General features: G+C 40.4%; 1 protein-coding gene across 2 annotated transcripts in view; it reads left to right on the top strand.

The window, feature by feature from the left end:
• IL5RA (interleukin 5 receptor subunit alpha) overlaps positions 1–13,370 on the top strand; it is a 34,540-nt gene that overhangs the window by 3,166 nt on the left and 18,004 nt on the right. Inside the window, exons 1-2 of one of the 2 annotated variants that reach the window (XM_075183759.1) lie at positions 5,745–6,041; positions 12,414–12,468. In XM_075183759.1, coding sequence (XP_075039860.1) covers positions 12,417–12,468 — 52 coding nt within the window. In that variant the 5' untranslated portion in view covers positions 5,745–6,041; positions 12,414–12,416. Of the gene's footprint in view, positions 1–5,744; positions 6,042–12,413; positions 12,469–13,370 lie in introns of those variants that run through there. The other variant, XM_075183760.1, reaches the window with a different exon arrangement.

Genomic DNA, 13,370 nt, shown 5'->3' on the forward strand with positions numbered 1-13,370 from the left:
ATGAAAAAAAAAGATATACTAGAAAAATGCATTATATATAATGTATGCATTAATAGCATCTTGTTATCATCATTTTAAAATATAATTTGTTTTTTTTATGTGTTTTATGGGGGACTTTATATTGCAGATATGTTTGTGCGTATACCGCAGTCTATTCTGTCTACATACGACAAGTACCGTTTAAGCAGAGCGCACTTAATACAGTCAGTTTCTTTAAGAGGTAACTTGTGTTCAAGTTTTGTTCGTACTTGAATCAAGCCCTATATCTGCAAGAACTGTACGTGTATAGCTGTGTTTTTATATATAATAAAGTTTTGATCTATTGCCGGTCCTGGGGTCCTGGTAATTCCTTCTAGCTATCCTGCATCCAAGACAAGGGACAAGTTTTTCAGAAAGAAGGGGACGCACTGAGTGTCCAAATTCTAAAACCTTCTGTCGTCTGATCTCCTGCGGTTTTCTTTGATGCGTTCTCCTAGTGCTATTCCTCCATATTGATTCTTTGTTTTTATTTTGGACAGAACAACTGGGACTGGACTATTTTGGACAATAGCATTCCCTATTAATGTGGGTAATGCCGGCTGTATTGTACCTTCGACCTTTCGGTGTGTTATTCTGTAGGATCAGAAACTGTGCATGGAGACACTCATTAACCAGTGTTTGCCTCTAGCTCTCTAAAGCAACGCTGTGTCCTGTTTGGCTTGGAGTTGTCTAGATACATTGCACAGAGACACCTCTAATAATGTGGCCTCAAAAGTATGTTTTCCTTATTAAACATCATGCTGAAGCGTGGACTTTTATGTCTGCATAGTGCTTTGCTGTACGGCAGAAAATAAGGACAAAATACTCTTCGCTCAGCTCACCCATGCTCCTGGTCCCCACACACACAATATGGCTATGAACCTAAATCACTAAGCTCAGCAAATCTACACTGACCTGTGAAATTGTGGAATATTAGAAGATATGCAATATATTTAGTTAACGTTGCACAAAGGTCAATGCATTAAACTAATCTGGTCCTGCAATTTTGTTTACAGCACCTGTACACTTGTATCTGCTTGCAGTAATAGCATGTTCAGTACTGCAAGTCTAATATATGCAAATATTGATATCCTGTGGTTGTGGAGTTTTCAGACATTTGCATCCTGCGGCTGTAAAGTGTGAACAGTCATACACTCTGTGGCTGTGAAGTGTGCAGTTATACATACTGCGGCTGTGAAGTGTGCAGTTATGCACTCTGTGGCTATGAAGCGTGCAGTGGTACATACTGCGGCTGGTAAACGTGCAGTTATATATTCTGCGGCTATGAAGTGCGCAGTCATGCACACTGCGGCTGTGAAGTGTGCACAGGTATACATACTGCGGCTGGGAAGTGTGCAGTTATACACACTGCGGCTGTGTAATGTGCAATTATACACACTGTGCCTGTGTAATGTGCAGTTATACACACTGCGGCTGTGTAATGTGCAGTTATACACACTGCGGCTGTGTAATGTGCAGTTATACACACTGCGGCTGTGTAATGTGCAGTTATACACACTGCGGCTGTGTAATGTGCAGTTATACACACTGCGGCTGTGTAATGTGCAGTTATACACACTGCGGCTGTGTAATGTGCAGTTATACACACTGCGGCTGTGTCATGTGCAGTTATACACACTGCACCTGTAAAATGTGCAGTTATACACACTGCGGCTGTGAAGTGTGTGCAGTTAAGCATACTGCGACTGTAACGTCATAGTCAACAACTGTCCCCGCTTTCTGATTTCTAAAGATGTGTCACCTAGATTGTCATTATTGTACTTTGTTTTTAAGGTAAATCAGCTGTCCAGTATCACTCTGCTTGACATGCATTCTTGGATTGTTTACATGGGGTTAGACATAGAAGTATTAATATTGTATTTAACACGCTGGAGCTCGAAGCTGGCATTAGATTCAAAAGAGCTTAGGGCAAGAAAAAGACCTGGTTCACCCAACATTTATCCTGATTATGAATAAAATCCTATAACACAAACTAAAAGTATTATGGCAAAATAAATTAAGCACATTTTACTAAAGGCATGTTAAATGCAGTCCTTAATCCAGTATATATCCTGCTCCAGTGGAGCCCTTGGATGCTGGGGGCCGTCTCTGCAGTGGAAGGAATGAAAAGATTACATGTTTACATTAGCATTATAATTTGTCCGGACAAAGCAGGTTATGGATTAATAGCGGATTTATCAGTGTATAACGTGGGTCCAATATTCATGTAACAGACACCATCATACAGGGTGTGGAAATATAGAGAATAAAGTGTACAGCGTAAAAACAGTTTTAGATACGCGTCGCTGCCAGGTCACCTGGCTTCCAGGGACAGCGCTCAGATCTGGGGTTGGCCAGTTCCCTGCAGCTCCTTCTCTTGCCAATAAAATAATCGTTGTGTCTGCTCCGAAGTCAACTTCAGTTTATATAGTGAAACATAAGAACAAAAAAAGAATTAAAAAAAGAATTACATTTAAAAAAACAGTGTGCACCCCTCCCAAACAACATATATTTTTTTCCATTACTTTATTTATTAATTAATTTGCTTTACAGGGTCCCTCTGACTGATACACCTAAGTGTATCATGCACCCTGGTCCATAAGGCAGATAAAGAGGTGTGTTTGTGCAATTTGCACAGTATTCTGAGTTTTGTAGAATGTACTAAATAAATGACAGTTAGAATTTGATTGGTTGCTATAGGCAACATCTCCACTCTTCAAACCCACCGGAAACATGATACATTTACCGCTAATTCTTGCTTAAATCCACTTTTAAAAACAAAGCGGGTTTACTGGATTATGGGGATTATAAGGACAATACCTCAGGACCTAGAGAGATAATGTGTGACCCAGACTCTACTCATCGGCATCGTCCAGAATTAACTACCTGTCAGAGCAACGTGTTTCCTGTGTTCTGACTTTCCTTTGGCTTCATCCCCGGTCTTCACCAAGAACCACCGCAAGGTAGGATGGGTTTTGCTGCTGGAGAACCGCAGGTTGCGGCCCCCAGGTTAGCCTACTGACGTAAGGAGAAAGTTCTATGTGATGAATAGGCAGGGAAAAATATGACAGGTGGGTGCAAATAAATAAAGCACACTAACCGTGGATTCCAGGGAATGGTAGCCTGGAATGGAAGCCTGTTCTGTACACGGTATCTGTCTTATGCGAAGTACTGGGGATGAGACCACAGGATAATCGGAAACACAGCCGGGTCGGTACACAGGAGATGGTCCAATACACGGTGCCAGGGATGAAGCCAAAGGAAAGTCAGAACACAGCCGGGTCGGTACACTGGAATCAGGAATAATGCAGGAGAACACAGGAGGCAGGAACACAGGGATCAGGTACACAGGAGAGGGAGCCAGAAACAGGAAACACGTTGCTCTGACACAGACTGTGTGTCAGAGCAGAGCTGAAGTAGATTTTGAATTCCCCGCCCAGAGATCAGCTGACCCCCGCCGGGACCTACCCGGAAGTGCGGCAGAACGGAGCGGAGAGGCGCCGTGACAGGTAAGCGGCGTTACACCCAGCGGTGATACGGACTTGTATGAAGAAATGACACATTGCATCAAATATCCACCGCGTTTCATTGAAGAAATCACCTCGGAAATACTATTACATCGGATTCAGAGAACCAGTCCAGACCCCGGGGCTTTGAACGCTCCCCGATAAAGGAACAAGCTTCATATTGTAAGTTACTTTTCTCTACATTATCATCAATAATTCCTGCTTTACATGAAGATGAATTGTGGTCTTTTCTGACCATTATGGAACCTTTCTTCACCCACATGTGTGCTCCCCCCTGGGACACTCACTGACTTCTGTTTAACAAGCTAAAAAGACTCACGGGAAGCGTGTTCAATTCCTCATTTAGGACCTCATTTACAGTTGGACACAAAGTCCGTGTAAGAAGTGCAGGAGTGGGAGTGTGCGGCAGCTTGGTAGGGTATTACGAGGTGCAAGCAAACCCCAGTTGTGTCCCACTCGTAATACCCTATGGAGCTGCGAGCAGTTCCTGCAGCTAGCTAACCGCTTGCGCCACCTAATTCCTTACGCACAGCTGTAGCCCTGTTTTGATGTGTGTTGCGTCTGCGCCTCACTGCGACTAGGATGTATTTACAGGGTCACGCCTTCACAATTCCGCGTTCCTCCCATTCTCTCGTAGTGAGTCGCAAGGTGTCGCGAGTGTTAATTTTGTCCAAGATGCAGGCGGATTTGGAGTTTTCTGCACATGCGTGGTAGTGTTTTTTTGTTAGATGCGCCTAAATCGGACTTTGCGTCCGACTCTAAATGAGGTCCTTAGTGTTCATATGTTATTCTTTGCGTTCTGGTTTTCCCATCTCTTTTTCTTGCAAATGTACAAGTTGTTACCATGTTTCTAGTGCTAGCCAGAACACCTTGCAATTATATATTTAATAAATGTATTATACTGTACATGTTCACTTATGGACTTGTTTATCATACACTCCTAGCACATAACTTGCGCCCTGGGAAGTATTTCTCTCTATTCAACCATTTGGGTTGGAGTTCTCCCTCCCCCCTCTCTCTATTCACATCACAGTAACATTAATGAAGCACAAATCCACCCCTCCATTACCTCCTATGCAGACCTAAGCGCATGTCGTCTCCAAAAAAGGGATTTGGAACAGTGCCTCTGTTTATCTGCACCTCGTGAATTACCTCCTAAAAGTTCAAGTCAACATTTTCTGTTCTGCTGAAAAAAATTCTGACAAAATATTGTATTTGCAAATTGATATCTTATGGCATCTAGTTTGTACTTATCAAAGACTATTTATTTATTCCAAATCAATATAATGTTATGCAAAGTATTTGTTTCTGACACACGCACTTATAGTGAGGGCTGTGGAGTGCGTCAGAGGTGGGGGTCGCGAAGCTTCTCTGTTTCCTTTGTTGGTCGCTGTTCTGCTTTTCTGAGCCCACACAGGGGCTTGAGATATGCTCCTTAAAATGCAGTTGGACTTTCAGGAATTTCAGGAAGTTTGCGGGTTACGTCCACGGCAAAAAAACCCAAAACATTTTAATGTTAAATCTTTATATTTCTGGCCACTGATTGAGCTGCTTCAGGCATTATTCCGAAGATATTCCGGGTGCTTCTATCATTTATGCGCACAAGTGGCAGAATTTGGGGGTCTACATCCAAAAAAAGCATCTGCATAATTCCTATCAGAATAGATTTGCTACGTTTGGTTATTACGGTCATTGGTGCGGGCGTGAGGTTGCTGTGAACACTCTGATGCATCCATCTTATTCCCGTCTCCTGCTGCAGGAATGGCTGACGAGTCAGCGTTTCACGACAATACATTGACAGATGTGGCAGAAAATGTCACCACTTCCCGCTCGTAGTGTTTCAACAAATACTCCAGTCCATAATGTATATTTGTGTTCATGGCTATTGGCAAGTATTTTGTTTCCGCTGGTCAGTTTAATATTAATACACTAATTCATTATTGATCTATGATACATGTCAGGGCAGCTTAACTAAAACTTCTAAATGGGACAAAATGGAGGAGTTGCCCAATGCGACCAATCGGATTGTAGCTATCATTTATCTAGTACATTCTAGAACATGATAGCTAGAATCTGATGTGCTGTTAAGGTCTCTTTCTCAAGAAATGTAAAACATATTTCACTTGTGTCTGGTTTCTAAATGTTATTGCAGAGGATGATTGGCTCAGATGATTTGGCTGCAGAGTGTTATGTCATCTTCCAGCAATTCTGTATATAGTTCACGTTACGGCATAAAACACAGTCTAGTATCCCAGTGGAGCTGTTCTCTGTATGTGGGATGGCTCAGTACGTGGAGGAACAGCAGATGTCAGCTTCATCTGTACAGAAGTAACAGAGCGTGAGATCCCAGAGCCTGGATGCACAGATGTGCAACTTATAAACCACTTTTATTTGTAATATTTACTTGCTCTAATACAGCCAAGGCAGCTGGACCTGTTTACTTGGATAAAAGCTACAACATGAGTTAATATCCCTGTTAAAAGCCAGCTGCTGAAGGTAAGTAACTGGCAATAGCATTTCATTGTGAGAGAGACACAGACTGATACAATGTATCATGTTTTCATGCATTCAGAAACATGTGCAGACACATTGTTATAAAACACAATGTAACAGACATAGCAGAAGTCACTAAAACATTATATTTATATATACAAGGATGGTTCTGTTACTTCATTTAGGAGCCAGTTATGGTGTTTGTCAATAAGAAGGACAATTAAGATGAATGAGGGACAGCAGGATTTGGATTGGGAGTTGAGGGGTGTAATAGTAATATATAGATACCAATTATTAATAATCTGATCCTTTACATTAGGCTTGGGGTGCTAATTATTATCCAGCTGCAGAAGCACACATGCTGTGCTGGGACTTGTAGTTCCACAAGCCAGAGTCTTACGCTGCACAAGCCCACAACTTGTGCCCATATTTAGATTGCCACGTATCTTGCACTCATGGCCCCTTGAGGTTGGAGAGGTGGATCAGGGGCCCCAATATACAAGTTTAGTGCAGTAAGGGGGTGGAGACCAGATTTAGGCACGCCCCTTTGAGAGGCGTCTTATATTGAGTTACAGACATTAGCTGAGAGATGTAAATTTTACACCTACATAAACCAAGTGTAAGTTTTGGAGATAATGGACATGGAAAATACAGACATGATCATTTAAGTCTGCAGACGTGTATTTCCTCATGCAATAGAGGCCTCTTTACATTGATTAAATCAGATCCTATATGTGCAAATATAACCCTTATATTACAAATGTTGAGCTCAGTTTACTGTACACTATATATAACGTATCAGACACAGACCAATTGGCTGCTGATCTATCATCTTTCTGTCTTCATTGTTGTTACACAAGTTGCAAATAATTAAATGTCTGCTTTTATTATTATTAACGGTCTGTGTGTTTACATTGTAATCTCACCACCCTGGATATTAAGCGCTGGTAGTGTTAAACAAAAGTAACAACTGGGGATCTTACCAACAAAGGACAGCACAATCCTTGTGTGATAATTGGATTAACCCTCAAGCGCCAGAGGAATTTTTTCCTTTCCTGACCATCAAGTTTGAACTTTGTAGCATAAACAGATTTCCGCGCTTTCGCCCTGTTAAAATCCAATGATTTCCTAGAGAGAGGACTCGTTATCCCCCCTGAGATGGCAATAGTTTCAGGACAGGTAATTGTTATATATACTACCTGGTAGAGAAAGTATCACTAAAACAGCTACAGATAAACAGGTTTTATATTTGCATAATAATAGTAAATAATAACATTTAAAGGCCCCAAATAGGGTTATCCTTCAAATGTACAATGTGATGTTACACTTGTTACCTATCTGTAATTGTTACTTAGATACACTCTCTAGTTCAGTGTATCTAACATCACCTGACCCACAAAAAAAATCCTAATTTTTGCACCTACTTCAGTGATGGGATGGGGACATATTCCCCCCTCCCCACACACACTTACAATGTGCATTTGAGATGACATCAGCAGATGCATATTGTACAGAGAGGATTGTATGAGTATAAAAATGACACAATGTATCTTTTAATGTCAAGAACAATGTCCACACGTTTGGACACATGTCTTAGTAGGAGTCCTGTGTAACAAGTCACTGTAACAAACATGTTATGATAAAAATGTGCAGAAAAGCATGAAGAACCAAATGTAAATATGTGAGGAGGGGTATTTTAATGAGACACATAATGAAACCCAGCAACTGAATATTTGGAACGGAATTATTTCCTAAGAATATGAGAGGAGGGAGGTGGTAGTCATTCTGAAAATATGACAAGTGTGCAGCGCTTACAGTACAATGCATCGGTAGCTTGGAAGGCTCTGTGCAGTGTTATTTGTCTTATTGTACTTCAACCTCTATATTATGTCCATCTCATGTCTACAGTGCTCACAGCGTGGGTCGTCATTCTGTTATTTTATTCATTGAACCTCTCTGATCTGGCAGCTTACCCTGTACACACATATAGTACTATACATTATGGACCTCATTTAGAGTCAGATGGAAAGTCCGTCTAAGAAGGGCAGGAGTGGGAGTGTGCCGCAGCTTCGTAGGGTGCTACGAGTGACAAGCAACCCCAGTTGTGTCCCAGTCTTAATACCCTATGGAGCTACGAGCAGTTCCTGCAGCTAGCTAACCGCTTGCGCCACCTAATTCCTGCCGCACAGCTGTAGCCGTTTTGACGTGTGTTGCGTCTGCGCCTCACTGCGACTAGGATGTATTTACATGGTCACGCCTTCACAATTCCGCGTTCCTCCCATTCTCTCGTAGTGAGCCGCAAGCTGTCGCAAGTGTTAATTGCGTCCAAGATGCAGGCGGATTTGGTGCTTGCTGCACATGCGTGGTAGTGTTTTTTTTGTTGGATGCGCCTAAAACGGACTTTGCGTTCGACTCTAAATGAGGTCCTGTATATCCATGTATTATAAACATCACATGTAACAACACTGAGCCAGTCTCCATTATATCCGTGTATTATAATCACAGTCTAAATTAAATCCATGTATTATAATCAGTCTCCATTATATGCATATATTAGAATTACAGTCTTGTTATGTGCGTATTGTCGCTAACCAATAACGATTGTCGAACCTCGATTTGTGTTTCCAAAGCACAAAGATTTATTCGCAATAAGTAGAATAAAAATGCTCAAACGAAGTAATAGTAAATACAGCCGTTACTTATCGCAGGCGCTCTGGATCCAGTGCAGTCATTCAATCCTGAAGTCTGGGGACAAGATGTCTGCACTCTGGATCACAAGCTGCTGTTTATATACACAATCAAATACAGTAATACAATGAAGATGGTATAGCTTGCATCTATTGGTCCAGGTCTCAGGAATGTCCAAGGGGTTGTCAATCATTGGCTGGTTCATCCTAAGGAATCCAAAGGAGGGGGTCATCTCTGCAGGGGGTATGCTCTGCTCTTCCCGCCAAGATTCCTTAGTCTTAAGTAGTTCATAATTCCCTATCATTCATAACTTGTGTATGCACTCTGCGATTCCCTCGCAGAGTGAACCAAACAGTAGGATATGTAATAAGGTTTATTATGATACCACTCATGATGTTATTCCTTCAACCTGTTCCGTGTATTTCACTAATATGCATGTAACTCTGATATAACATATAAATACTACTATATTTCGACATAACTGATTATGTGTTGCAACTACCATTAATGTGTACTATTTTATAAGTATGCGTGTTTGTGCGAATGTATGGTAAAAGACCAATTACTGTTGCTGCCACATGTAGTGGATGCGTACGCCCTTTCACGCCGTAGCGGGCCCATGTACGTCATAGCGTCCCGTACGCATCTATTCAGACAAAGACAACCAAGTTTGCTCGACTTTAATTGAAATGACTTTATCCAATTTGCTGACTTCGACAGTCTCCATTAAATTCATGTATTATATGATGCTCAATACAATAAAAAAAAAATCACATTTCCTCTTTTCTGTTATTTTTTCCCATTTTTTAATCTTTCTAAGAAATTTAATCTTAGACACAACATGAATATGTTCCTGCGTCTAGACATATAGTATATATCATGACGCAGCATGCTTTAATGCAATACATGCAACACATACATCTCAGCGTCAGGGACAGAGACTAAGGGAAGGGTCCCAAGTTAGAGGGGAGGGGATCAGGGACAGAGTCCAAGGGGAGTGTCCCAGGTGAGAGGGGAGGGGTTTAGGGACTGACACCAATGGGAGGGTCCCAGGTCCAAAGTGAGAGGGTCAGGGACAGGGGGCCCCATTCAGTTTCTACTGTAAACTAACCAGTGTAGTGTAACATTGCCCAGCTCAGATCAGCGAGTTCATGTAAAATGCCATTTACAGGAAGTTCTCTACAAAGTGTTACAGAAACATTTCCTAAGACCCAGATGTTAGACCAAGTTCCAGCCTGTCAGACACATCTGCATAACAGACTAACTTGGAATCTCTAGCGGACAGTTTGTGGGTTATGGGAAGGAATCGAATGCAGGATACACATCGCTTCAACCACAGACCAGACTGAGGGCTAGATTTACTAAGCTGCAGGTTTGAAAAAGTGGAGATGTTGCCTATAGCAACCAATCAGATTCTAGCTGTCATTTATTTAGCAACATCTTCACTTTTTCAAACCTGCAGCTTAGTAAATCTAGCCCTGAATGTTATATTATGTCACTTGTGGAGAAGTATTGCTTGAAAGAACACATATATAATAGATTGCAGGACCAGATCAGTCAGTGAGTGTAGTGAGTATATCTCAGAGGACGACTGCACCACAGACTAACTGAAAACTGGAACCAACGACAGGACAGTCAGAGACAAACTCTGTGTTTCTCTGGAACAAAGCAAAAAAAACAACAACTTGCTGCAATGAACCAGCAACATTGTATCTGTAGTCATTTTGTTACTGTAAATAACAAGCTTGTTTGAGTCACAGAGTTTTGCTTATTCACACAGTGTAGGACGTTATCTAATAACAATGGGCGATTAGTATTACTGACCACTTATCCAGCAGGTGTTTAATTAACAATATTTCCAGCCAATTATTTCATTTTTTAAAAAATATTTTTAATTGATTTATTGATTTGGTGAATGTGGAACTTGGTCAGATGGATCCAGCGATAAGGTTACTCTGACGATATCGTCTTGTTTTATTGCGCCGTCGATATTCTATGTTCTGGCTGCACCGTCATAATTAGACCCAATAAGGAGGAGTCGTACTGTGCATTTGTCCATATCTACAGCATAGCAAAGCAACTCAGAATTGCATGCAGGACAGAAACCAGGCTGTAGTCAGATATGAATTAGAAAAGTAATAAAATGTTAAATAAAAAAAAAGAATGAAGTGTAAAGTAATGTGTATAGGCCGTGTACAGTTAGGGGCGTGCAGACACGGATGTGGGCGATTCAAGTGAGCCTGTGGTAAGTGCGCTTGTTGTCTGCCCACTACAGGGCAGGTGCAAATTGTGATTGATGGTGACGAGGCGCAGTCTTTGTCTGCAAAACAACCGTATGCAACTAAGTTGGGGAGCGCTCGGACTCTTGCAATATCTGCACAAACGGTCATGAATCATTTGACAATTGCACAGATGTGTACCCGGCTTCACTGAAAGCGGATGTGCAGAGGAGCGGAAAATTCTTCAGAAGGTTCACTGTGCTTTCAGCTAAATAACTTTTTCCATTGAAATAAACTACCAGAGGGAGGGGGGCACTTTTATAATACGTCTCACTGTTGTATGTGCTTACTATATCGCATTGGAATGTGTCCTTTTAAATGGACCCATTCGGCGGAGAAGCCCATTTGCCGGAGCATTTATCGCCTGGAATTTTTACTTCTTTCTTGATCTTAGTCCAAATTAAAACCATGGAAAAAACGACCGAAGATAAATGATCAAAGCCCAGAGTCCCCAAAGATCTTTATTATAGTATTTTTCAGCTACGTCCTACCATTCTGACCTATATTAGATGTTATATAAATGACTTATTAGTGTAGGTTCATGACACCTTGTCTCTTGTCTACACTAAGAACCTTGGCCTGATTCACTAAGTCACACATACTGAGCGCAACGTACATTTGTTTAAAAATTCAAGCAAATCGTCTCTGCGTACTCCCAAATTCAACAAGTGGATGTGGAGATACGTTCACTGATGAATTCAGGTGTAGGTCTGCTATGCCCTACGACACAGGACACTGCAGGATACATCCAGTACCTATGTGGATTATACATTTGCAAAAGAACACTAAAAAACTAAAACTATTGAATTAACGTCAACTGTTAATAATATAGACATTTATAACAAAACAACTAAAAAAATAACATGTTTTCCTTCCATGAAATACAATAATTAGGGTGTTTTTAATGTCTACTGACCATAAAATACATTTTTACAGTTGCTCCTGATAGCAAACACATGTTATAGCATGCATATGGGACTGTCAGCACTAGTGATCAGGACTTAGACTAGCCCTGTAGATGGAGCAAGAGATACGGCAGACAAACAAGTGACTTGGAAATGCCCAAAGATTGATTCGGATGTGGCTGTATCACGCCTGCTTGCATCTGAGTGTGGCACACCCTTACTGTGCATTACGTTTCTGCATTCTTGACCTCTGTTATGCAGTCAGTCACTGGTGTTTCACCTTTTCGTACATTTGTCACATTTGGGTGTGTGCACTAAATCACCCTTTATATATTGTAAATCAATGCTCTGTTAGATCCTCATATTATCAGTGTAACTGGTGCCAATATAGTGCAGTTTCACTTCCCTCTGAAACACTAAAATAACTCCTTTATTCAGGGTGTTTTTCCGCCACTAACATAACGTTTGTTTGTAATGATAACGATTCATTCTCTCCTCGATAGGTCATGGCTGAAGCGCTGAAGTTTGTCTTAATGATATCACAAGTGTTTGTCTACGGTGAGTCTTGTGCAAGGTGACTATTCTGATAGAACCATATACCTATCTTATGGTGACTTCAAGGGTTTGTTTGGAATTATTCTTACACCTAGCCCAGGGCCCCCAACAGTTTTTAATTGAAAAATTCGGACAGTTATGTGAAGCGACGTTTGCTCCACTGAAATTGGCTGTTTTCTTTGTTCCCAAATAGGGGAAATAGTTTTAGGAACCTGCTTTCACTTGTCCTGTGTTTTGGGTTCATCAGGAGCTTGAATTATGGGACAAAAAAAGCATTGTGAGATCAATATTAGGCAGTAAAAATTGGGATATATGGGAAAAGCAATCAAGATATTTATGTCTTCATTTATCTTCTACTTTCCCATCCAAAACAAATTGCTTTAACAATTACTAAATGATACAAAATAGCTGTGTTTTATTATTTTTATTATTATTATTATTATATTTGTAATTATTGTATATAGACAGACAACTTTTTTTTACAACACAACAGAGAAATAAACGAACAAACTATAAACAATGGCTACAGTAAGAATATTCACATTTTATTTCTGTATCACTGCTTCCTTTAAATCAAATAGTGGTGTATATAAATAATATTAATTGTATTATTATTATTATTATTATTATTGTTATTTATTACTGACATTATTATTATTATTATTACTAATAATAAAATAATATTTTTTTAGTTACAGCATTTGTCACATTCTAAATAAGGGATTTTTTTCTGTGTAAATTGTCACCATTGTTTGGATCAGTGAAACAAACAGCAGATACATAAATCATCAATATGAAATATGTATAATACCCAACTCCACATACTTTGTAACTTATGTCAGTTAATTAGAGATGGCTGCAATACTTTTATCAGTACAAAATCTCATAAGTTGGCCACAGAGCTT

Source organism: Mixophyes fleayi, chromosome 8 (genome assembly GCF_038048845.1).
Source record: "Mixophyes fleayi isolate aMixFle1 chromosome 8, aMixFle1.hap1, whole genome shotgun sequence".
Lineage (NCBI taxonomy): Eukaryota > Metazoa > Chordata > Amphibia > Anura > Limnodynastidae > Mixophyes > Mixophyes fleayi.